General features: G+C 36.4%; 2 protein-coding genes across 4 annotated transcripts in view; one reads left to right on the forward strand and one right to left on the reverse strand.

Moving 5' to 3' along the window:
• The window catches only part of DNAJC7 (DnaJ heat shock protein family (Hsp40) member C7), a 35173-nt gene extending 29358 nt beyond the window's left edge, over positions 1–5815 (forward strand). For 2 of the 3 annotated variants that reach the window (XM_087713404.1, XM_014052702.2), the window contains one exon: positions 243–5815. In XM_087713404.1, the coding sequence (XP_087569530.1) occupies positions 243–280 (38 nt within the window). In that variant the 3' untranslated portion in view covers positions 281–5815. The remainder of the gene's footprint in view (positions 1–242) is intronic. The other variant, XR_015696419.1, reaches the window with a different exon arrangement.
• Positions 4279–27347, reverse strand: CNP (2',3'-cyclic nucleotide 3' phosphodiesterase). The gene is made up of 4 exons (XM_014052701.2): positions 27256–27347; positions 13775–14444; positions 10911–11053; positions 4279–8100 (listed from the first exon to the last, which is right to left on the reverse strand). The coding sequence occupies exons 1-4, from the start codon at positions 27256–27258 to the stop codon at positions 7648–7650; spliced, it is 1269 nt and encodes a 422-aa protein (XP_013908176.2). The 5' UTR covers positions 27259–27347; the 3' UTR covers positions 4279–7647.
• Between the last annotated feature and the right edge of the window lie 264 nt (positions 27348–27611).

Raw genomic sequence — 27611 nt, forward strand, 5'->3', positions numbered from 1 at the left:
TATCAGTTGTGGATTTGTTTGTTTAATCAAGGTTTGATTTGCTAAGAAACCTTACTTCCTCTCCTTGCCAGTCACTCCAAAAACGCATCTGTTCCCATAATAATGATAAATTGTATGTTATATTTCATGCTTTTTCTGAGTGGGCTACAGAATCTGACTTTATTTAAAAGATCTCAATATTGCAACAATTGTTTTGATGCTTTGCTTCCTAATTTGCTAATCTGTATATCTATGTCTTTCAGCTTCTGGACCTGGGAATTTCTTTTTCCAGTTTGGCTAAACTACGGAACAGGTCCATTTCATCTACTGAAATCCACAGTTTCCCTGACCTGCTTCTTTTAATTTCAAGTTTCATCTTCCCTTCATTGCATCTCAGCATTTCTTAGGGCTGTGGCATTTTTTCTGTTGGAAACATCAATTTTTTGTGTGTGCTTTAGAGTGTGATGAGAAAACCAGCATTTGAAGGGAAGCTTGTTAATTTTATATGAAAGCGAGAGAAAGGGAGAAAAATCTGTGGATTTCTCCATTAAGTAATTTTAGATTCCTAAGCTGCTGGGACTTCATTCAGGGAATCCTTACATTTTGAAAACTGGATATGCCATGCCTTTATTGGGTTCACAATGTGGGGAAAGTGAAATGAGGTTTTTTTTACTTTGGTTGTATTGTACTGACTGTAGCCATATTGAAACCTTATTTCCAGAAACATTTCAGACACTTGAGAAATACAAAGAAGTTTTACTGAATTATTCCCTGAGTCATTTTTGGAATAAGAGTTGCCTCTTCTCAGCACTTTCTCTTAATATTCCCAGAGTCTCTTTCTTTGAGGAACACTTTATGTTTCCAATTGCTTGAGTACTTCAGGAAAATGGTAAGGGCTGATTTCTTACATGGACATCCCATTTTGATGGTGGCTTCCAGATCAACATATACACTTGATTTCATTAAAAAGCTCATAAACTCTGAGGTGATTGTCAGGTGTTATGAAGGGTATATGCGTTTGTGTGTATGTGTGTGTGTGTTGTTAGATCTACAGTGCATATTTCAAATTTCCACCTCAACATGTGATGTCATGGTTCTTGCATGTACAAGTCCACTCTTAAGTGTTGGAATCTCTTAAAATTAATTGAAATCTCAAAAAGCATTTTTGATGTTGAGAAGATTTTTCAGAATTTAACAATGTGTTGAAAGTTTAAAAGAAGAAATTCAGCATTATTTCAGGGGAAAGAACCCTTATTAGTAACCAGCCACATTGAAGTTCATGTTATTTTTTAAAGTTTTGCTCAATATTAGCCCCATATTGACAGTTAGTAATCTATAATATCATTTCTGCTATGGACAATTAGCTCATTCCTTTTTCCACAATAGTAAAAATCATCAGTAGACTATCATCTCTAACAATTTTCCTGTTGAACCACTTTATATACTAGGTGCAGTTTTCACCATTTTATGGTGAAAATTCTCCTTATAGACTCCCTTAGTTTTCCTCAATTCAGACCACACTCTCTGGGAGATGAGGGAAGCTGAAATCTCAGTACATCTAGGGAAATCAAATTGGGGAAGATTAGCCTGGAAGATCAATATTCCAATGAATGAAATTGTTCAACATAAGAAAGGCGTGGCATTTGCATTACAAATAGGTTTTAGCAACTTTCCTATTTATGAGACCAGGGGAAAAGTTAACAAAGAACCTCAAAAAATGTAATCATTTTAAAACTATTCTTGTGCTGGACTTCTGTTCAATGAAATGTTAAGATATTGATCCAATATGAAACATTGTTTAAAAAGAGGCCCAGATTATGTCCTAGGAATAATCCTCTATTTTTCAAGATACTCAGTTAATGGGTTCTGATAAACTTTAGACTAGCAGTAAGTTAGACTTTGTCTGCATCATTTTCTTTTATAGTTCCCAAATTGAGGTACTCAAAAAATGGTTAAAGAAATTCAGTCTATTGCGTGATGTCCAGGGATTAAATGAGAAACTAAAGCGGGAAGAGAATAAACTCAAGAGTTTGCCTCAGCCAAGATTGCATGCCTATTCTTGGCCAACAAATAGTAAATATTGAATAGTTCAGGATTTTATTGCGCAGTCAATTTCTATTGGTAGAATTTATTGTATTTGGTTGAAGGCATATATTTAAAAGAGTTATTTGGTGGAATTGTGTTGTGTCCATTCTCTATTAAAGGTAATGACAAACAGGGTAATTCAGAAACTGGCACAAAAAGCTATGAAATCAACCATCTCCCTCTTCATCACTTTAGGTTGAAAGAAGTTAAAACAACAGCATGTTATCTTCAGAGACTGAGGTGTCAAGAATCAATCCTGGCATCCTGTGAATTTTCTACTTTTAAGATATTCTGGCTCTTTGCAATAATTTAATTTTGAAACTTCACAGAGGATTATAAGAATATTAAGAGTTTCAGTGGATGGCAGCCAGGTTTTCTGATCATCTCTACACAGCTGGGAGTAGTAGTAAGATTTTTTTATCAGTTCCAAAAGTCAATGATAAAAGGTTCCTGGACCTTAAAACTGATTGCAACCTAAAAAGTGATGAATGCTGTATTACTTTGCCTTTCTACCTTTTTTATTATCTACCATTCTTCTCATTGCAGTCATTAAAGATGTTCTGATACGCTTGCATTATATATTAGGCCATGTATAACATGTTTTTGAAATTCTCCACCCTAGTAACAATCATTTTATAATTTGAATTTGTTTCTTAACTCTCAATATTTTTTTAAATTAGCCAAGCTATCTTTAAGAGGTACCAAAAACTATGTGTGACGGATAAGCAAAGAATTAATTAATTATCTGTCTGAGGCTTGGAGTGTACCTGTAAAGATATACATTGTCAGAATGTTGCAGTGATCATAACAAGGTGAAATGAGACATTAACCTTTTTGGTATTATCCTTATGGAAACTCCCTGAGAATAAAGAATAGGTATAGAGAGGGTCTCAAACATTCTTTTTACTGCTAGTTAGCTTGCCATAGAGGAAGGCATATATTGCTGGCAATCTTAAATAATATCACTTAACCACTTAAAAGTACCACTTTCTCCCATCATATGTGTACACAAAATCTCTAAGCAGAGAACTAAGAGCCAAGACTTTTCTCATGAAGTGATGCATGAGACAATTTCTTTGGTGATGTAGATCAAAAAGCAGCATATTTTAGGGAAACTTGCCATTTTTGCCTATTTTCCTGTACACTTGAACAAGTGTTCTTGCATGCAGTGTCCTCTTTGCTGTACAGTTACATTTGCAAGGAATGCCTGAGCAGAGGACAGGTAGACCAGACAGGTAAACTTCAGGTTCAAGCCACCTAAAGAAAGGCTGTTTGGCAAGGAATTGATAGCATACCATTTTAGACTTCTTAATAATACATCTGTTGCATGTTCTGTTTTTAAAACAGCATCCTGTTCCCTTTACTCTCTCCTGTGGATAGTTTCAGACACATGGATAGCCATAGTGCCCCACTTCAATCTTTTCACTTACAGTATCTAAGGTGAAGATTATTTAAACAAAAAGTGGTGACTGTTCATTAAGCAGGATTCATAATGTGTTTATATGCAGAATTTTGAACCAGACTGAAGCACACCCAATTGCTATTAACTTTATTATAAAATGTATATGATGTACAAAAAATAAACACTCCAGATCTCACTGGTGACTTATGCTTCTTTGAATTGAGTAGACACTGCTGAGACTGTGAGTGTGGAGGCATGATGCTAGATTGAATAATTGGGAGGGGAGAAATCCAAAAATCTGTGGCAGTCGGTGTTAAATTGTAGCTTGTTTGTTTTTTGATAACAAGAGAAGTAGACAGGAAGACTACCAATGTTAAAACTGGGAAGAGAACCACAGATTTCGATCATGTACTAGGACTGTTCAATTTCTTTTTTTTTTAAAGTGCTTCACAAAGCACAGATCTGTATTTGAATATTTATCTTGGAATCCTTAAAGGAGCCATGCATTTTTCTTGCCTCCTATAGCTGCTTTAGAAGTGCTCTGGCTCTTTTCCTGTGCATGGCTGTTTCGCTTTGGGGTCACCTGGAGACTCATGGAGCACTTCCAGAGCAGCATCCATGAGCATCTTTCATAAGACGAAATGACTGGTGGTAAACTACAGTTAACATCTGTACCCAATTTCAGTCCTTAACCTATAGACCTATGAAAAAGCCCAATCTCTTCTCTGCATATAATCTGAAACTTCAGATTAGCAAAGGCTTGAGTAAAGAGTTCCATATCAATCAGTCTAATGTAAATATCAACACAAATGTTTTCTGCATGTTAATAAATTTATTTCAGTGTATTTTACAGTCACTATGAATCTTAAGTATTTTGTAAAGCAGAACAAGAATTATTGTTTCAAGTTACATCAATCAAAACCATTGAAATGTGCTTCTTTCTTACAGGTTTTTTTAAAAAGCTTTGACCATATTTGAGTTGTATTAACAGTAATTTGATGTTTAAACAACAAATATTTAAGAAATGACACAAATATTTTGCAAATGCAAGTTATATTGTTTCCTGAGCAATAGCACAACCAGCTTTTTCTTGTATAGCTAAGCATTCAAGAAAAGTAAATGACCCAACCATTCACCTATCTTACTTTATATATTGGATGTTTATAATTCTAAGTTTCAAGTGATGTATGTTTTGTAACTTATTTCATAGCTTTCAATGTATAATAGGTTAACCAGCTCCCATTTTAAACTAGCTCCCATCTAGAGCATATTGAATGTGAGCATATCAAAAGCATAACCAGGAATTACATAGGACAACTATTATTGTCATTGTATTCACATTGATGGTTAAAAAAAATCTGCCCTAGTCCAATGTTCTTGTCATATGTTTGATTACCTATAGTCCCAAATTAACCTGGCTTAAAATCATTCACAATGAAGATAATTGATTATGAATGAACAACACTGTCATTCAACCTAATTGAAGGGCATCAGATTTGCAAAAGCTGGCCTTGGATATTTTTTCTCAAAACAAGGGTCATGTTCAGTGAGATTAAATTCTGTGTGTTAAAGGGAAGGACTAACCATAATGTTACGAATAAACCAACTCAAAAGTGGGGATTAGTTCAGGTATCTATTGCCCAGCTTTGCAAATAGATGGTGTGAAAGATAGCTATAATCTAGACAACACTTTGGTTGCTAACATACTGTTTATACAGCTCCTACTCAAAGGAAAGTAAGTGGGCTATGTGTTTAACTAGACTTACTTGGGGGAACTTAAATCAGTTGTGTACACAAAATATATGCCACTCAATAGGATGTGGTTCAACTGAAATTAGAACATGTTCGGCTTCTCCTTATTTTTAGCAGTTTAACTCATGCCATACTGCATATAAATATGTTATAAAATAAAAAAACACATAAATTGTAAGTTTTAAAATGTTAGTTTCTTCCTTGAAGTATGCTTTGAAATGTTGCGTAGTTTTAAGTACTGGGTGCTTTGAACTTCAACTTTCACAACAGTCTGACAGCAGGGGCAACAGTGATGCTGGCTAAGGTTGATAGAAGTTAGAATCAGTATATATAAATAACGTGTTAGGGAATTTGTATATTTACCTTAGAATATACCTCTTTGAACTTTGAAGGATTTACTTCTAAGTTTATATGCATTTTGATGGCACCATGAATATATTCTTCAGAAAACAAAGCTGTATATCAAAGCATTGAACACACCATCTATTGTCTAAAATACTTGTTCATTGATACATATTTTACTGCACTGTTTTCATAAAATTTGAAGCTCTGATGGATTACTTATCCAATGCAATTAAAATCATAGATACATCCTTACTTGTGTCTCCCTCTATAACCAAATATTTTTCTTAGATACAATACTTTGGGCAACTCTTATAATTTGATTCAATTGCAGCAAATTCAGATCCAGTCTATATAACTAATATAACTAATTTTGCTATTGGATAATGCACCAGTTCAAATATCCTTATTAAAAAAATGATCTGAAAGTACAGGGCAGTCTTAGTCCCTGATTTTCATGGGCAATGGTTGAAATGTAATTTATTGATATCTTAATCAAACAACATATAAAAATCTCTACTGAAAATCTAATGCCTGTCATTTAAAACAATATAAGACAGGAAGGACAACAAACTAAGAGACTGCAAGGCAGATTCCTATTCTCTAGTTTTACATTCCTGTTAGTAGACACCCATGCTTCAGAACTAAGATGATAGATAAGAAAAATATAAATCCCTTAAAGGTCTGTACAAGAGACAATGCTGGAAGGGCTGCAGCAACAGTATTTAATGTGCCAGCATTCAATGAGCTATAACCTATACAATAGCAACATCACAGACTGGCACAAGACTAAGACATTATGAAACCACGAGTTGCACATTAACAAGATCTTTTCATTAAAGCATGGGCCTCTGTTAATGCTTGACATATGTTTCAAAAACTCATAAAATTGCAAGGCGGGGGAGGCTTCACACTTCCCATTAAAAAAAATCTGGGAAAAGACAGCTGGTACTTGCTTAGGAATACTAACTAGCAAGATCTTACTATGCTCAACCAAAACAATGAGGACTTATTCTTCATTTTAGAAGCAAATCCTTTGACTATTCAACCGCAAACCAGAAAGGTAACATGTTTCCCTTCACATCAAGCTGAGATTGATTACAGATGGCCACCCTTGATTCTGAATCTCAACTGAGATTCCTTGAATCCAACTAGCTACTCTGTAGTTAACTTGGGAAGTGAGTCTGAACATTTTAAGTCTAATATTTTGCAACATCATATTCACTTTGTTATGGTGTTTTCAGACTACGGTCAGAGGTATAATTGATCCAAACTTTCTAAGTCTACCCTGAATTTGAATTCAAATGAAAAGATTATGTGAGGATACAAAAGGGGGGGGGGGGTCACGCACTTTCAAATATCCCCTTCCCAATACTTTTGCTGAAAATAGAACTGCGTAAAGCCGTGGTTCTCAACCTGTGGGACGGGACCCCTTTGGGGGTCAAACGACCCTTTCACAGGGGTCGCCTAAGACTATCAGAAAACATATTTCCAATGGTCTTAGGAACCAAGACACCAATTTTATAGTTGGGGGTCACCCCAACATGAGGAACTATATTAAAGGGTCATGGCATTGGGAAGGTTGAGGACCACTGGTGTAAAGTTCTGTCTTTATGGTTACCTATAGTATTCATTTTCTACTCTTAGGGAATTTTTATGTGAAGAATCATTGAGAAAAGTTGGTTCTATTTGCCCCTTATGCTTTCCCTCTGCTCTGAAGTGGTACAATCAGCTCCCTTCTCCTGCTGTAACAGTAATGTTGCTGTAAAGGACCAGGTAGATTTACAGCACAGGAACAGACCCAGTTCTGGCAAACTTGTAAAGGCTCTATATTAAGAAAAGGAAACCTCAAAAGGCTGGAATATATTCAGTTGTATTAATTTTAAAGGTATAAAAAAGTGCTGTTTTCCATCTGAGGAATCCAGGCCTCTGAAAGTCAAGAAATATTTCTTTAAAAAGGACATCACTAGAATTAAGAAATTGCTTTAGTTGTAGGATGCTATCATTTGTGTTGTGATGGGGAAGAGTTTATAAAAGGTTACATATTATTCCATGTGAAAACAAGACTGCAGACACCACGAGAGCCCTTAGATGATGATACAGGAATTAAAGGGTGATCCCCGTTTGCTACCTCCTTGAGTTGGCACCAGTTTTCCCTTTCCATAGTAGCCACCAAAGATAGCTCTCACCTCAATCTTTTTTGAAAGCGAAAGCATCCACATTCCATTCCCAAAGGACAAAAGTTTTCCACCACCAATCTCCCCAACCTCCTCGCCTTTGTTCCCTGCCTTTTCCAGTTTTGCAAATTCAAGGAGGTCAAGGCCAGTTTGGACAGCTTCTACCCCACTGGCACAACCCAGAGTGATGTGGGCTCGGCTGCCTTTTGGGAGGCTGACTGCTGGCTGTAGCACATCCACATCTCCGGGCCATAGAAGCATTTGCTGCTCACTCAATTCCACACGGGCACCAGCAGTTCTTGGGGTGACGAATAGAGCAGATATGGTCAGGAAAAATGATTTTCCATAAGAAGTCTTCACAACCTGCAAAAGAAATGACTTCTCTTAAGAAAAGCTGGGTATTCAACTCAGATTAACCTGGCCACACCTAACACCTTCAAATCAAGACTCTCTCTCTCTCTGGATTCCCACCAGCCCAGCCAGGGATGTAGTTCAAATGTCATTAATGTTCTATATTGGAGAAGGCTGGATTAGGGTTGCATGATTTGGATGTTTAAAAAACTATCCAATCTGAGTGGAACAACTGGACCAGAGGTCTAGACTTCAGACTCATGCATCTTCAAGGAACTCCTCTATCAGAATGTGTGGACATATTCATGTAGACATGCGACACCTTCTGGTAGAGAGAAGTTCCCTGAAGATGGACTCCAGCAAAAGGTCAGAAGATTCAACCTCTGATGCCGGTGACAGGCTCAGATTGGATCCTGCAGGATTATTCTGGAATGTGTATATTTGCCTATGAACTATGAAATTCAGAAACATTACCAGCCCCTCGTGTTAACTTTATCTAAACATTCCATGCTATTATTTATGTCTAAACTGTCTTTAGATATGGGAAGAGGGGCAGGAGCATAAAATGCATGACTTATAAAATATGAGATAAAAATAAACACTGATGGTCAAAAGAAGTGACACAGTAAAAATGACAACAAATGAACTAAATTAAAATAATTAAGCAAATATTTGATTTGTATCAAATAAGTTATTCTCCCAAATGTACACCTGTGCATAAAATATTCCACACTTGGGATATTCTCATTTCATCATTAGGAGTCTCCCCTCGGGGGCCTCTGATAAAAGCAATTTCTCTTTCATAGGGGAGAGATAGACCTTTCATTGGCTATGCAAGACACTATAATACTGTATGTTGCTGAATAATGGAGTGTTTTTTTTAAGTAGGCCATATATAGTGGGTTCACATAATTGGCCAAAATGAAAATCAGTCAGTCACATTTTGGCTGATGAAGTTATAGGTGTGCTACTTAAGTGTTTACTAGCACCTTCAGTTGGGCATGAAAACTTTATGGCAAGCAACATAATGCCTTCTAGCTGCATTAGTCAGAATGCTTGCAATACGGAAATACTCGGATTATGCTGCCCCTTAAAAGTCTATACCAAAAAGGATAGTTTCAACAGAACAAAGCTACTGTGGTGTAGCAGTTAACATACTGGACTAGGTGCAGGGAGACGTGTTCAGCTCCACTCTTAACAAGGACATTACCATAATTATTTTTGATCAGTCACACTCTTAATCCAACATATCTCACAGAATTATAGGGAGAAGGAAAAACTACATGGGCGCTCTCGAGTTCCAGAGTGAAAAGAAGGTTATAAATTTAAAATAAATAGGTCCCAAACAATATATGTCCTTCTGTGCACAATCAAAGTTTAAACCAGCGCCCCCCCACAACCTTTTGGGAGCCAGGAACTGGTTTCATGGAGACCAATTTTTCCATGGGGCCGGGGTGGGTGGGTGGCATGGTTTTGCCTGCTGCCTGCATCCTGTACATACTCGTATGGGGTTTCTATCACTTCTACAGCCCAGTTCCTGGCAGATTGTGGCCAAGTGCCAGTCCATAGCCCAGAGGTTGGGGAACCCTGGATTAAACCATCTCTATATAGTGAAACTGCTAAACACAGTTTTCCTTTTCTGGACACCTTTATTCGAGTTCAATCCCATGACCTCTGTAAAATACAAGAATCTGAACAGGGTATCACAATATTATTGCTTGGACTTATTGTATCAATGATATAATGAAAATAAACATCGGATTGCTGTGAGAAATGCCTTTTTCTGGAGCAATAAACAAGTTGGAAACTGTAGAACTTGGACTTTGCTCAGCTGCACCACCCAAACCCCAGATAACACTAAGACTTTTAGCATGTTGTGGCATGAGGATATACTGAGTGCTGCCACCACCCTTGACCCAACTCCACCCAGGATTCCATCATTTGTGGGCAAAATAAGCCCAGGCAGCTGGCATGTCTCTGCTGTTTCAGGCATAAAGCAGCGCTTAAACTGGAAACTGCTTCCACAAAAACTTTCAGGAGCATGTTTTTGTTTTTTTTAATGATGGATTTAGTCAAATCTACAATCTTCCCAAAATAGATTTCTGTCCCAATCTGGACTATCCAAACTGGATCACTTGGCAGATATCTATTCTAGGTTAGAATGGACCACAGCTGAGGAAGTAGGGAATAATGTGAAAAGTAACTCAACTCCATTGGGTGATAATACTTTGAGGCATATGAATAGATGCTCAAAGAGTTTCTTAAAAGTATGTCTCCCTCTCATTTTCTCATAGCACATACATAGATACCCTGACTAAATTTGATCAAAGAATAGTCACATGTTTTATGTAAATATGTTCAAGGAAGGTTACAGTTAATAAAATCTAAAATTGAAAAAAAAATCTACATAATAAAATTGATCTATTATAAAATGAATGTTTCTATAATGAGTAATTTAAATACAGGAAATTTTAAAGGAGAGATTCTATAGTACCATGTATAATTATTCTTTATTTCTGGTAATAATTGTTTAGGAAATAAAGTGAACTACATTTTTTTCAAGTTTATACCAATTATTATTTTTAAGAAAATTTATCTTACCTAGTGCATTAAATGCTGACAATTTTGCACAGTGCCCGAATGCTGACAATATTAATTTTAAATGGGAGGGGTATTCAGATTCCTTTGAAAATACGCTATTTCTCTCTCTTAAAATAATTCAAAGAGAGTAAGGAAGTTGGACTTTTCCCACATAAAATCAGCTTGAAAAATTACTTTACATGCTATCATGTTTCCATCAGCATAAAAAGAAAAATTCTCACATCTTGCTGTGCATAGTCATCTGCTCCTGGAGCCTTCCCAAAGTCAGTGAATTTAGTTGTGCAGTGCAAAACCCCTGGAGGCCTTTTCACAAAGTAGCTGGTCAGATCAATTTTCAGTTTGGGTTCTTCAGGGGGCTGCCCAACTGTAAAACAACAAAGAGAGCAAGCCTCAGTGTTTCAGATTCATAGTTTTCTTTAAATGCACTTTTCCCCTCACACTATTTTTGCAATATTAGTTTGGTAAGATAGATCATGATACAAGATAAGAAATATTTCCATTTGAGATGAGAACTCTTGCCAAAAATGCCCATGGAGTTTACATATAAAAAAGATATGTAATTTCATTCAACACTACTGAGCATTTTATTCCCCAAGTGGCATAACAATGTCTGCATCCTCCATTTTCTTGCTGTGCGTTTCCTACCTCTCTGTGTAACATTCCCCACACTAGTGCTGGATTATAGGAATTACAATCCAACATTATCTGGTATGGCAAATTTACCCAACACTACTTGCCTTCCATTAATAGGAAGGAGCTGCTATTTAAAGAACTCTCAGTTCCCATCTTTAGCGACACTCACTACTACCATGATTTGGGGAGGGGGGGACATGATTCTCTTTAATCTTTAACTGGCTATTAAGCTTAGACCACTGTTAAGCAACTTGGCAACTTCAAGATATATGGAGTACAACTCCCAGAATTCCCCAACCAGCATTCTTTTTGAAAAAAAGCTTTAAAAAACATTAGGCTAAAACCTATTTTTAATTTAGTTTACTTGCTATCTCCCCAACACCTATGGCCTTTTAAACTAATATTGTGGAAACTGACATCAGCCATATAGAAAGAATTTAGAAATGACTTTTGAAATTACTTATCTTATAAACCTACCAAAATTTGGCATAGGAATATGGTTATATATTTGGTGTAGATTACATTTGATATGTTTAGTTTTGTTAGTTCGGAGGGGGGGAGGAATAGGTGATAATATTTTCAAGTCAAATTCCAAGGATGAATAATGATGGAAAATGAGAGCCTTAGAGTAGAATTATGTTACTGCTTATGCAGAAACATTCACAGAAAAGGCACAATTTAGCATTCACAAAGCTCAGCTTTTATAGAAACAAAAAAGTTTTAAAAGTATCTAAACCAGCTTAATCCTCCACAGTTTAAACAAATAAAATGAAGAGGAGAGTGACTTATTAACAGAGACTGCGCACAGGTTTGTATGTTAAATAGCACACAGCTTCTGTGCGGCAGGTCAGAAAATTAATCTCTCCTAATATTGGAAGTCTCTCTTAAATCTGTTTCAAAAACAAAGTGTTTTGCTTTTCTATATTAGCCAAAGAACCGTGAAGTACTGGAGAATGAATACCATATGCATAATGAAGGTAATGACATTTAGTCAATTACAGCCTTCTCTAAGCTAGTGCTCTTTAAATATTTTTAAACAGTTTACTCTGATGGTTGGAAGAAATGATGGGAGTATCATCTGTTTTTTGCTTACTACAATGTTGCTTGCATTTATAGTTTGGCACAGAAGGAAGGTAAGATATTTCGAGTTGAAGGTAAAGGTTCCCCTCGCACATATGTGCTAGTCATTCCCGACTCCAGGGGATGGTGCTCATCTCAGCTTCAAAGCCGAAGAGTCAGCACTTTCTGAAGACGTCTCTGTGGTCATGTGGCCAGCATGACTAAACACTGAAGGCTCACGGAATGCTGTTACCTTCCCATCAAAGGTGGTTCCTATTTTTCTACTTCCTTTTTTTACATGCTTTCAAACTGCTAGGTTGGCAGAAGCTGGGACAAGTAAGAGGAGCTCACTCCATTACATGACACTAGGGATTCGAACCACTGAACTGCTGACCTTTCTGATCAACAACTTCAGTGTCTTAGCTACTGAGCCACCATGTCCCTTTCAAGTTAGACTTCCCTAATTCAGCTGCCTCTAAATATGCTGTATTATATTAAAAGAAAACTCTGCCCCCCCCCCCAGCATAATCTGGTCAGGAAGATAAATTCATTCTGAAGACCAAATCCTTAAAACAGAACTGGCATGGGTGTTATTTAGCAGATCTGCTATATCTACAGGTATATGAGGATCTACTAGCTATACGGTATTAGATCCAAGATTGTAAGCAAGAACAAAGGTTTTTGCAAGTGGAATAGATAAAGAAGGTTGTCACAATGATTTTATGGAGTTCAAAGAACTTGTGGGCAACATCTGGAAGACCAAATTCTAGAGCTTGGAGAACAGTTTGTATTTAGAGATTCTTAGGGATACTAGAATGCAGAAGCGCATGTAGAAATGAAAATACATTATGAGTTTTCAGTGCATAGAAACAGATGGCAGTCAAGTAAAGGAATAGAATGACAGTTGGAGGATGAATCCAGAAATTAGGAATATGCAAGAACTCACAGTATTATTTGGTGCATCATTGGAAAACACATAAAAATCAGCTATTTGTTTTAAAGCAAACAGAATGTTGGGAAGATGTGCATTTGCTCTTTACCAAAATATTTTTCTAAGAATGATGTTTTTTTTAAAAAAAATGGTTTATGTGATAGATCTTGCTTTCTCCTTGGAGGTTCATTATCTAGTGACAATTTTGAGAAAGCAGTGTGGAAACAAAAGGAAATCAAAACAATATCCCTAGGTTTCCCAGATTCATCATACAAACTAAAAAATTAGCATGGAATGGTTTTTCTTTTTGCTTCTAAGATGAGGTTTAAGGATGTTTCAGCAAATTATGTTAGAGTGAGCATATTAGCAAAGCCTGAGAAGCATTAAAAGGATTATACATCTAAGTTAGTAGGCAGCCAATTTTCTATAAATAAAAAAGCAGGGAAGGGGGGAAGCACCCACAGTATTTATTGGACTCTTTTTTGAAGGCTTTAATATTAGCAAGCTCATCCAAAAATGCCTGCCCGGTCTTCCTCAAGTGCTCTGAGTTCCTTTTGCTCAAAAACCATCCATAATACAAGGGGAGGAAATCCTTTTCTAAACTGGGCTTCAATTTCTTTAGCTCATCAGCTGAAAGTTTCCATTGATTCTTATCCTTGAGCTGCAAGCAATCCATTTTCCATGAGGTTTTGGGCTCCACAATGATGACTTTGTAGCGGTATTTGTCTGCAATGTCAAAAAGCTGCTCTAACCGCTCCCGTTCGTGGTGGGTGTCATCTACCACCACCACGCTGATGTCACGCTTGCAATAGTCAGCTAGATCCTCATCCACCTTGTTGTAATCATCAGGAATGGCACTCCTGATAGCAGGCTGGATTTTATAGTGGTCAACTGAAATGATTTTGCAAGCATTCTTATACTTGTCTTGGATGGCCTGTGCCAAGGTAGATTTTCCACTGCCTGGTAAACCTCGGAGAACAAAAAAAGTTTTTGATTCCAGAATGGTGGTAATCGTTTCATCATCATCCAGAAAGGGGAACTGCAAACTCTCAGGGCGCTCCTTGGGCTGGGAGGACATTTTCTTAAAAAACTTTGGCAGGAACACGTGGCTCTTCCGGGCGAAGCCTTTGTTCTGAAATCAAAAAGGAGAGAGGGAGAGAGGGAAAGAAAGAAAGAATAATTGTGTGATTCTATTGGAACATTCCAGAGAGAGATACCATCATTTCTCCTTAATAATAGGCCACTGTTTTCAATCTGAACTGAAGGGGGGGGATTTATTTATTTTTGTTATTGCTCCTCCTGCTGCTGGTTATTCAGATGAGCACAAATGGCCTAGTGATGGCTTTTAAATAGCACTATTATGTCAGAGAAGAGCTCGGTACATTCCAGAAGTAGCAGCCCTTTCAGTCAGCTATAGCAAAATCCTGGACCTACCTTTCCCAGTCTGGTGCCCTTCAGTTTTCACTACCAGTGTAACTACCTGTCCATTGGCTAGTAGAAGGTTATAAGGTCTGCAGTTCAATTCATATAGCCAACTTGTGCTGTGCTGTGCTGTGCTGTGCTGTGGAAGGTTTGTTGTCTTGTAAGGCTGGAGCTTGCCCAATTCTGTATATACTTCATATGAAGTTCAGCCCTCAACTTACAACAGTTCATTTAGTCATCATTCAAAGTTACAACAGCACTGAAAAAACTGACTTATGATCATTTTTCATACTTACGACTGTTGCAACATCCCCAAGGAACATGTGATCAAAATCCAGACACTTGGCAACTGATTCATATTTATGACAGCTGCACTGTCCCAGGGTCATGTGATCTCTTTTTGCATCTCTCTTTGATCCCTTCTGACAAGCAAAGTCAGTTATAAGTTGAGGACTACCTACATACATACGTACATACATATGTATGTATGTATATTTGTTTTCGTAAATTTTCATGGGTGTAGGTTTGCTGGTCTTGTATTCGTGTCTTTTCCCATGTAAGATTGAGATTGTCTTAGCAATGTTGGAAACCAGCCCTAGTCAACAAATGAGCCCCACCCACCACCCAGGCAGTTACAACACAAAACAACAATGGACACACAGCCAGCACCAATCAGCACCAATCTACCAATCATGATACAACCACAGCCAATCAATCCACTTACTGAAACAAAGCCAGCATTCCATACACACATACCAAGATTTATAGAAAGACGGCAGCTCTGACCATGCTTTAAACCAAAAATACATACATACATACCTTATAAATTTGCCACATTTATTTTCTCCAGTGAGCTCTTTTGTTGCTTATTAAAAAGGAAGTAACTTAGCTACCATCTACCATCTACCATCTGTACCTCTTGTACAGGTAATTCTTGACTTACGACCACAACTGAGCTCCAAATTTGCTGAGACATTTGTTAAGTTTTGTCCCATCTTACAATCTTTCTTGCCACAGTTGTTAAATGAATCACTTTAATAACACAGTTGTTAAGTGAATTTTACTTCCCCATTGAGTTTGCTTATCAGTGGGTTGTAAAATATTATCACATGACCTCCAGCATACTGCAACCATCATAAATATGGGCCAGTTGCCAGGCATCCAAATTTTGATCACATGACCGTGGAGATGCTTCAATGGTCTTAAGTGTGAAAAACCTTCATAAGTTACTTTTTTTCAGTGCCATTGTAATTTCAGTCATTAAATGAACTGTTTTAGGTTAAAGACTACCTGCTCTGAGCTTCTGAGATGATGCTGGATCAGCAAATAACGTTTAAACTGAACAAAATGCTTAAGAAAGGAAAAGAAACGCAGCAATTATTAGAAGGCCACCACTTTTATTGTATATTGAATTCATTGTCGTTTAAAGGAAACAAGTTTATTATTTTTATTAAAAGTATTTTTAAAGTGTATCAAATTCTTAATTTGAGACACTTTATCAGAAAATAATAAAGGGGACAGAAAATACTTTAAAATGAGAACTTTAAAAAGGCTGACAATTAGGGAATGGGAGGAAGGAAGGAAGAAAAAAGAGAGGAAGGGAGGGGGAGGAGCAAGAGGGAAGGAACATTGGCCACAAATCTCTGAAACTAAAAAATAAATTACAATAAAATTTATGTTATTATCTACTCTGAGTTCCAAACCACAGTGAAGATTATGCTGCTTTGAAGTAGCATTTGAAATACTACTGCAATATTATTTAAAAAGCCAACTGTCTGAATTACCATAGTTGTTTTTTTTTAAAGACAAAACAAAGTAACACTAATGGAAGGGGGAGGAGAAACCACTGCAAGTACAAATTGTTTTGCAATGGAACTGAAATAATGCAAGCTTGTGTTAAAACAGGTGGGAGGAGACGCACACAATGGTACCACACAAGCCTGTCTTAAGAGGAGAACTTGGATTCATTTCCAGGAGAACAATTTGTTCCATTCTGTGCCACATAGGAACACACACACATACCCCACCCCTGCCCTGCCTATCCCACAAATAGGCAATCATGGAGGAACTGATAGCTAGCACTCAGCAGCTTAGTTCTACTCACCCTCGTACAAAATTATAACAAAATTATAATTATATATAATTATATGTGTCATCATTTACTCTGCTTCTCCCCACAAAGACCCATGTCATCATAATCTCTGAACTTAACTTTCTCATTTGAAAGCTGATTTTATAGCTCTTGCCTGAAAAATCTCGAGCTCAATTTATGGGAGATAATATTTCCCTTCGAATCAAAACTCTTACCTTTTGTCGGCATTCAAATTCAATAAATTCTCAGTTTTAGTGATACTGCTGCTCATTATGCTATTTTTCCTCACCAGATTTGTGGGTGTCAACACACACAGTCTCAGTCACAGCCCAGCTGCCTGAAAAAAATCTTTCCATAAGAGTATTCTCAAGGCTGCAGTTCAGTTAGGCTGGATTTGTTTGTAATATTTGGTAAATTTATCTTGCAAGACGAGGATGACATAGTCAAAGGAAAATAAGGAAATAATTGAGGACACCAGCTGATTTAATAAGAGAAGTAGCATTTAGAGGGGGAATAATATGTGGCTTCACATATACAAAAAACAAGTGTTTCCTTTCATTGAAATGTTATTCTAAATGACTTCTCATAAGTTGTTACAAAACTGCTTTTGTCAGTCTTTTTATATTCATTCTGGATGGTTCCTAGTTTGTTTGTTTTTAATGGAACTATATCTATATGGAGGGAAGTAAGCAGTGGGGTACGCCAAGGTTCCATTTTAGGTCCAGTGCACTCAATATCTTCTTAAATGAATTAGATGAGGGAATAGAAGGGGAATTCCTCAACTTTGCAGATGACAATAAATTGGTAGGAATAACCAATATCCCAGAAAATAGGGTCAAGATCCAGAAGGACCGTCACAGACTTGAAAAAGAAATTTAATGTAGAGAAAAGTAAGGTTTTACACTTACACAAGAAAAACCAAATGTGCAGGTACAGATTAGGTGAAATTAGGCTCAATAGAAATAACAGAGAGGGGGGTCTTGGAGTCCTAATTGACAATCACTTAAATATGAGCCAGTAATGTGTAGCAGCAGCCAAAACAGCTAATGCTGTTTAGAGCCAAGGTGGCGGAATGGTTAAATGCAGCACTGCAGGCTACTTCAGCTGACTGCAGTTCTGCAGTTCGGCTGTTCAAATCTCACCGGCTCAGGGTTGACTCAGCCTTCCATCCTTCCGAGGTGGGTAAAATGAGGACCCGGATTGTTGTTGGGGGCAATATGCTGACTCTGTAAACCGCTTAGAGAGGGCTGAAAGCCCTATGAAGCGGTATATAAGTCTAACTGCTATTGCTATTGCTAATGCAATCCTAGATCCGAGGAATAGAATCAAGATCATGTGAAGTACTAGTACTGCTTTATAAAGCCTTAGTAAGACCACACCTTGAATACTGCATGCAGTTTTGGTCATCATATTATAAAAAAGATGCTGAGACTCTGGAAAGAGTGCAGAACAGAGCAACAAAGATGATTAAAGGGTGGAAGCTAAAACATATGAAGAACGGTTGTAGGAATTGGTTATGTATAGTCTAGTGAAAAAAATTAGGGATGACATGATAACAATATTCCAATATTTGAGGGGCTCCCAGAAAGAAGAAGAGATCAACCTATTTTCCAAAGCACCAGCAGGCAAGACAAGAAACAATGGATGGAAACTAATCAAGGAGAGAAGCAACGTGGAATTAAGGAGAAACTTCCTAGCAGTGAGAACAATTAACTAGTGAAATAGCTTGCCTTCAGAAGCTGTGGATGCTCCAACACTGAAGGTTTTTAAGAAGAAATTGGACAGCCAGTTGTCTAGAATAGTATGGGGTCTCCTGCTTAAGCCAGAGATTGGATTGGAAAACCTCCAAGGTACCTTCAAACTCTGTTATTCTGTTATTCAATATATCCAATCTTTAACAAAACAAATTTATTTAGACACTACATAATTTTCACTGTGGGTGTTTATAATTTTTATTTCAGCTTTATAAATAAGTCCATAACATTTTTATTACCTACATTTTGTTAACCACTGTGATGTAAAAAATAAGTATTTTACCAGCTGGTAAAATTCCTCCACTGAATGAATTAAAAATCATTTTCATTCACTATCAGTAAATAAATTTTTACTAGCAGAGTTTACTTCTCAGAAGTCAACTCAACTTATAAAACAAAAAAACTATAAATTCATATCTTTGATCATCTCTCTTGATGCTTAAATCAAGTACAACTACAGTATCCATAAATAATTACAGAAACACCTAGTTTGCCCATTCCAATGTTGTTTCTCCAAATATGTGGGACTTCAAATCCATAATCCTCACAAGCAAGATTATTTTACCAAGGGAATAGAAGACATATCTGGAGAACACCAGATTGAGGGAAGTTGATATAGCTGGTAGCGTAATTAATGTCCAAATTGCAGTATTGACTTTCCACTGGAGAAATACTGAAAGTTAACTCATCTATGATATTGTGAACTATTTGTATTTTACCCATTCACACTTTTCATCTACTATGGACATGGATTAGGCTCAGCTTTTTCAATTTTGTTGTTGGAAAAAAAGATAAATTAATAGATAAATATTTTAAGGTATGATATAATTCCAAGGTGTTTTGTGGAATCTGTTCACTGTGGTATTAAAGTCCTATAAATTAAATTCTAGTCAAAACAACTTCATAAACTATATTGTGTAGGCCCAACTCCTATCACCTTCCTCCCCCAATCATAACAATAAGTGTGTAGCTAGTTGAATGGATTACAAATTTAGTTTCTTTTCTTATCTCTAAACTGAAGAAAACTATTCGTGGTTCAATCCCATCAAAATAAACAATACACTACTTATGATCAATTCAAATATCATTCATTTTAAGATAAATTATCTGAAATAGAATGTCTTTATATTTGATAGTATTTCTTCAAAATATACTGTGATTTGACTGCATTTGCTTAGTACTATACAGAAACATTTTAAGTTACATAGTTACTTTGAATATATGTTGTGCTTCCTTTGTACATTACTGCCTGCATATCAATTCTCCCTCAGTATTTTTTTCCCACAGAATATAAAGGCAGAGAGATGTCATATCGCTCTTGCTCAAAAAATTAGCAGGTTATGAGATAGAATTAAAAATATGGTTTTCATATTATGCAAACTGTCTTTCAGGGTTTTCTAAATAGATATATCCCCTCCTTTGTTTAGCAATTTGTTTTTGTTTTTTAAACAAAATTATATATTTGTATGGAACTGATAACAGCATTTATGGTTGGAGTATGAATGAATACCATAAAATTGGATATAAAGTTTGTCATCTTAGAGAAACTGAGATTAATCAATCTCAGTGGCCAAGGATCGGGGTTCCCACCCCTCCATAAACAGGGATTGTAGCCCCAGAGCAAATACTGCAAACTTTGCAAATACGTTTCTTCACAAAATCCAGGTTTTTGTGTAGTAGTTTGAAATTGTATTTATTTACAATCAATGACCCTCAAAATGGTTATAACAGTAAAAAACTGCATAAAAGCAAACTTGAATACAATGAGGAAGGTGATAGGAGTTGGGCCTACACAATATAGTTTATGAAGTTGTTTTGACTAGAATTTAATTTATAGGACTTTAATACCACAACATGATTGAACAGCATGGGTTTTTTTTAATCACTGTAGTCTATGTTTAGACCATCTGTAATCTACCTAGCATACCATGTGAGCTAGCTAAAAAGTTTAATGGTAGCAGGTATGCATCTATCAGCTTTAGGGTAAAAGAAGCCCACAATTGAAGAGCCCTGGTGGTGCAGTGGACAGAACTTTGCCCACAACCTGGAGTTTGATCCTGATGGGACTCAAGGTTAATTGAGTCTCCCATTCTTCTGAGGTATTAGGACCCAGATTGTTGGGGGTCATATATGACATTGTAAACTGCCAAGAGAATGCTGTAAAGCACTATGGGGCAGTATATAAGTCTAAGTGCTATTGTTATTGCCTTGGCACTATTATAGGTAGGTATTTTGGTAGAAATGTTGCTGCCATCTTCCAGTGGCTTGAAAAATTACTCCAAAATATTTGAAAGGCAGAACTTCTATTTTGTTAATTCCTATTACCATTGATGTTTATTGCAGCTAGATCTTCTGGAGGAAAACCATAATTTTAGTCTTGAAGCAATTAATTGTAAGAATCCTCCCTGAAGAATTCTGCTAAGGCCTGCAAACTTTTCTTAAGGCTCACTTGTGTAAGAGAGAGAATTGTTGCATTTTTGGCACAAAGCAGCACTACCAAATATATCTGTCTCTGAGCTTAAGGGAGTAAAATCCTCTTTGGGTAAGAATAGAAACCTCTGAATTTACATAAATATTAAACAGTAGTGGAACTAAAATACATCTCAGTTCCACTTCTCAGCAGATTGAAATGTCTTTTAGAAGGCAGCCAACTTTATTGTCCCTCATCTGATTGATTGTGCTTTAATGCAGCATCCTGATTAATGGACATAGCTGTGATCAACAGATATAAGGGGGAACTTCCATCACCGTCTATTTCTTGGAATAGAATTGAAGGCAAATTTTAATTTGAAAACAGTGACATATAAAAAGTTTTGTACAGACATATATTTTTCTATTAAATGTTACAAAAACATCAACTTTTATTAAAATTAAAATTTTGGCCCCTTCTAGATCTGCTCTTGTGTAGTAGCAGATATTGAGCAAATGAACACTTAATATTACCCAGACAAAACAGAGAGTATAATCTAATCAGCAGCAAATGCCTAGCCTTAACTAATAAACTGAAAATCTATTATTGTTTATCCTGCTTAATATTACAATCCCCATGGGCTAATTTCACATGTTCTTTGGAAAACTGCTCAAAAATAGCAGATAACATGTGATTCCTAAACAGTCAAGAAGTAAAAATGTTGTTTTAAAATGCTTTTAAAGATATTTTTATCATTTAGTTTCCAACCACAACTTTTAGCTAGGCATGGAAAGTCTGAAAAATAATCTCATGGCCTAAATTTAATTATCTGCTTATTTCTTACATCTAATTAAATATATTTTGTCAATCATTGCAAACTATCATTTGCAATGTGTTGATAAAGATTCTCAGTCATCCAAATAGGGTTGTCTGGAAACCGAGACATGACAAATGGACTTCATTTTTTTTGGTTTGACTTTTCGCTGCTTATCCAAGTACCAGTAGCTCCTCCAGTCTGACTTAAAAAGCTACAGTACTTGGATAAGCAACAAAAAAGGAAAGGTTTTGCCATGACTTATCTTCCAGGTATCATCTGCAATTCTGAACAGTTTTGTTTCTTACTATATCATGTGTTAACATACACCATCATATATAACTCCTAATAAAAAACACATTGGATAATGCTGCCTGGTATGTGTCTACAGGAGTCTTCTTTCTCTGAATTTTCTTTCAACCACTCAGGTTCCACAAGAACCAGATGTAATTGAAACATTTGATGTATTAAAATTACCCAGTCTCCAAAATAATTTGAGTGTAAACATAACTCAGTGGTTAATACTTCCATTCAATCTCTTGGGCAACATTAATGTAATTAAAATGAAAGGTACCATGAATTGTTTAGGGAACTATATATATCTAGACCAACAAAGAGAGGACTTGAAGGGCTCTCAGAGAAGAAAACTAACTCTCCAGAACACCTCAGGGTAGAACAAGAACATGGTTAAAGAGATATCCAACCTGTAACTAGGGAGAAATTTCCTGACAGTGAGAACAATTAATCAGTAAAACCGCTTACCTCCAGATATTGTGGGTGCACTCTCTAGAAGTTTTCAAGAAGAGATTGAACAACCATTTGTATAGAATGATATAGGCCTCCTGCTTGAGTTTGGGGGTGGATTCAAAAACCTTCTAAGTTCCTTTCAACACTGTTATTCCAAGGTACTTTATCCTATGTTATTCTAAAATGAATATCATCCTGGACTAAATATATATTTTAAGACAGATTCCAATGTTATGTATTGCTTTATAAGGTTTCCCAACCCTCAGTAGGTGGACCAGCACCGATCCTCAGCATGCCAGAAACCGGGCCACGCAAACAAGCAAAGCCCCATCTGCAGGATACAGGCAGCCCATGAAACTACACCCCACCTCGTCCAAGGAATAACTTCCCTCCATGGAACCGGTCCCTGGTGCCCCAAAGGTTAGGTGTCACTACTTCACAAAGAAAAATTACAGGTAGTCCTTGACTAATGACAATTGAGCTCAAAATTTATGACTCTAAGCAAGAGTTTTGCCCCATTTTATGACCTTTCTTACCCAGTTGTCAAGTGAATCATTGCAGTTGTTAAGTTAGTAACACAATTATTAAGTGAATCTGGTTTCCCCGTTGATTTTACTTGCCGGGTCACTAAAAGTGATCTCATGATATCTGGGACACTACAACCCTCATAAACACCAGCCAGTTGCCAAGTGTTCAAATTTTGATCTCATCTATGTCCATGGGGATGATGCAATGTGTGCTGTATGATGTTTTCATATGCGTGAAAAACAGTCTTAAGTCACTATTTTCAGTGTTGTGGTAACTTTAAACAGTCACTAAATGAATGTTTGTAAATCAAGGACTATCTATAATGAGAAAAAAATTCAGGCAAGCCAACGCTCCTCAAATATATTTGGATCAAACTGAGGTTTTCTTATGATGAAGCCAGCTTTAACTTATCAAATTTTCAGAACCACAGGGCTTTTATTTTGACTTTGATACTTTTCTGGAATCAAAACTTTTTTTAATATTGTCCTTTTTGACCTATTTAAATAATAAATGTGTAATCCCTCTGAAATGTTGGCAGGTTTTAAGGTCCAGTATATTAAATAGGTCTTTTTTGTTTCTAGTCTTGAAAACTGCTTGACATATTTGTTCTTACCAGATAAGTGGCTATGTTTGGATACAGAATCAGAGAAGAAAATGACCCTGTAAAATAATTTTACTAGAATGCCTGAGCTAACAATAAATAAATCTATTAACTTGTATTATAAAAGTGTTATAGACTTTTAGAAATTATGTTCCAAATATGATTTACCTATAACATCTCATGGCAAAATATACAGATTATTTAGCAGCTTCAGAGTCTTAGATCCTTAAAAGATGGATGACACTAGCAATTTAAATTTAAATTGAATTTTAAAACAGAATGATTAAGATCATTCTATACCTGAAATGTGAATATTAGAATATTCAGTCTTGGAAGCTCAACACGTTCAGTTATTATAACATAAAGTCTACTTCTTTTGATTTAAGAATGAAACAAATTCCATCAGAAAAATAATTTGTGTCTATTGGAACACTCTAAAGATTAGGAATTTAAAAGATTGATATCAGATTTTTGTGGCAGATTTCTATGAAACTCAATTTGATCTTGTCCAAAAAATAGATTTATTTTTATTTTAAATCATCAAATATATTAATACAGTTTTGGAAAGAAATGAAATAAGCATATATATAAGCTAGCCATACCCTTGTTGGGATTTGAACTTGTGCTATATTACATCTTAGACAAACGTCTTAGCCATTAAGCCACAAGTGAGAGCTAAATAGCTTGAAATAGATCTATACTAGTCTCCCTTTATTTATTATTTATCAGCACAAATATAACACAAAATGTGTAACAAAGGCAACAGTAAAAATATTGGGTTTCTGTCGTGATGGACTCTTGTGGTGAGCCGATTGACAGATAATGGAAGCTGTTAGCTTCCTCCCATAATTGGGGCTTACCAGGGGTTGTGACAGTCTTGGGCTTTGCAAAGCAGGCAATCTTACATAAATGTAAAGAAACTGGTACTAAGTAATGGCTTCAGAATATGAATCTGTTAGTTATTTTTGAAAACTTTTAATATTCTAAAACTAAGAAGTTGAAGAAATGTATTTCCTATTGGTCAGATTTAATAATAAATTTATGAACAGAATCCCATATTGATACCAAATGGATATTATGTAGATATTTTAGGTATTTTCCTCTTTTATACTTATTTTATAGTTATATGTTAATCACTATAAAAGGCATTTTTAAAATATGCAGTTATTATTGGATTTTCTCCATTGATGTTTCCATTTTGGCATTTTATAAATAAAAAAAATAAAAGAATTATCCACCTTAAAATGGTCAATAATCTCTTTCAAAGCTCTTTCCAATTGCAAAAGCAAAAGCAACTGCCTCTTCTGACAACTGGCAATTTTAAACCATTGTGCTGCCTGAATCCATTTATTGGAGTGTTCATTGTGTGTGACCAAAATGCCCTGTATTTTAACTGCAAAATAAAATCAGAGTCTGCCATTGTTGGTTTTCCAACAATTAGAGTTGGGGTTTCACGTAGAATTAATGGAATTCCCCTAAAAAGCTTTCTGACTTTTGACACCAAGAAGTTGCCAAGTTTTTTTTCTGTTTGCCTGAAGTAAGATAGTGCCAATTAATGTTTTACAAATATAAAATGAAGGATTAATATAAATAGGTTGGTCTTTAAAAAAAACTATGAAAGTTTTTAAAGTAAACATTTTCCTTGCAATGTTTCAAAACCCTGTAGAATCAGGTAGAATGGAATTCCCCTAAAAAGCTTTCTGACTTTTGACACCAAGTAGTTGCCAAGTTTTTTTGTTTGCCTGAAGTAAGATAAGGCCAATTAATGTTTTACAAATATAAAATGAAGGATTAATATAAATAGGTTGGTCTTTTAAAAAAACCATGAAAGTTTTGAAAGTAAGCATTTTCCTTGCAATGTTTCAAAACCCTGTAGGACAGTAAAAGTTTGAGAAGCTTTACAAAGAGGCCTTTCCCTTTTATATCAACCACCTGCTTGTACAGATGGTTAACTGTTTATGTGGGACAGGAAACCAAGATTGTTCAAAATACACACTGGGTGTGCCAGCCATGAATAAAGAAGAAGAAAAAGCCTCCATATAAGCAATGTCAACCAAAGTGTGCAGCATCTGTAGCAGTACTCTTCTGCACGCCACTTATTCTAAGTACAGAAAATGCATAGACTTGAGACATTAATAATCTATTCTGAATTCCACTGAGGAAGGGAAGAAAATTAGGCATGAGTGCTATATCAGGAAATTAGAGCAGGGCTGATAATAAAATATGTACTGTATTTAGTGTGTATTATAAATTACTTTGTATTTATAAATACAAAAATGAGGGAATGGTTCTAGTAAAAATGGTGTATAAGCGCTACACAATCCATGTCAGTACACACTTCAAAAATTAGCTGAATGAATTTTTGCCAAAACTCCACACATAGGCACATACACATACATTCTTTGTAAATTCCTAAGCATTCTTAGTTCTTAAAAAAAACACCTTATAAAATAAAAAAAATCTTCCATCAATATAAACTGATTTTAATATTTTTCAGAATATGGGCTTCTAAAATGTCCAGCCAGCAGAGCCAGTTTTGAGAATTTGGGGAATTGAAGTCCACTCACCTGGAAGCAGATTGGAGAATGCTTTTGTGGAGTACATTAACTCCAGATTTCATAGCACTCCGGGTTTATAAATCAACTGAAATTGATGAAGCATCATCAACCAACTTAATCTGTTTGAAGCTAATTTATTTTGTGATTACTGAATCCTCCCCCCCCTGCCAAATTAAGGCTGTATTTTTGCAATATTAAAACACTACAAAAGTTCCATCCTAGATAAAAAATGTTCTTTTGCAAACAGACAAATCACACATAAAGCCTGCCAGCCAGAATATAGAGAGAGTAAAGCAAGGTGTGATCATGGGATTCTCAATGTGGGATTTGGATTTCTTCCTACACATATACCTGTCCTCAAATTACCTCTCTTTATATTTCCTCCCCTTTAAATTCAGATCAAGTTATGTTCATATTTTCTATCTTCTCCAAGCAGGAAACTGATAAACAGTTACCACTGCTTGTGTGCAGCCAAATGCCATCAGATATATATTGCATGAGAAGAATGGATTATTCCATGTCTTTCTCGGAGGAAGAACCATCCAGATCCAGAGAGTTTCAAAGGGCTGAATAAGACAGGGCACATCCAGGACCTCCCTTGCTTCTACTCACCAGATCAGACCTCAAACTTCTCGTTGCCCTTCCAGTTTAAAACGTTTCACCCCTTGTATTATCTCGCACAAATTGCACTTGGGCGAGGACCAGGGCAGGACTGCTTCTTATCTATATTATACTCAATGAATCTCGAGTTCCCCATGCTCTTCATGCCCACTGTTCAACAGATAAAAGAATTTAATAACTCTAAAAAGCAATCCGTCCAGTAATTGATCCTGCAAAAAATGTCTGTGGAGGTGGCGTCTTCCAGTGCAGTGTTTCTCAAGCTTAACAATTTTAACACATATGGACTTCAGCTCTAATTACCCTGCCCAACAATGTGCGAAGTCCACACATTTTAAAGCTGCCAAGGTTGAGAAACACTGCTCCAGGAGTAGCAGAATTCATACCACCCAAACTCACCATGGCAACGCCACCGAGCGGATGGGGCGAGGTACCGGAATCAGGCACTTGGGCAGCTGCAAGACCGCCGGCGGGCTTCTTTGCATTCAGGCGGAGGGAGCGCGCTCGAAGCGATTTTTATAAGGCCAAATGGGAACGGAAACGGGGGAGCCACGCCCTCCCATCCCCGCCTGGTACAACAGAGACGGGAAGACGAAGCTCTGGGCCTGCTAATCTGCTCCCCCGCCTCCCCCCGCCCCGGGCAGCAAGGGGTGATAGCGCGTTTGTGCCCTGTCCAGCTCCGCGTTTTGTTTATTCTATTGCATTTTTTGAGAGAAATAAAATTGAGCGGAGGGAAGGGATTTTTCAGTTCTAGG

This window comes from Thamnophis sirtalis, unplaced genomic scaffold, assembly GCF_051295495.1.
Source record: "Thamnophis sirtalis isolate CommonGarterSnake01/CBP01778 unplaced genomic scaffold, rThaSir2_p1.2 scaffold_4, whole genome shotgun sequence".
Classification (NCBI taxonomy): Eukaryota; Metazoa; Chordata; class Lepidosauria; order Squamata; family Natricidae; genus Thamnophis; species Thamnophis sirtalis.

Coding starts and splice junctions, on each gene's coding strand:
- CNP (XM_014052701.2), bottom strand. Junction 11,054..13,774: donor AAAAGAGTCCAATAAATACT/GTGGGTGCTTCC, acceptor GTTGTTTTACAG/TTGGGCAGCCCCCTGAAGAA. Junction 8,101..10,910: donor ATGACTATGCACAGCAAGAT/GTGAGAATTTTT, acceptor TTTCTTTTGCAG/GTTGTGAAGACTTCTTATGG.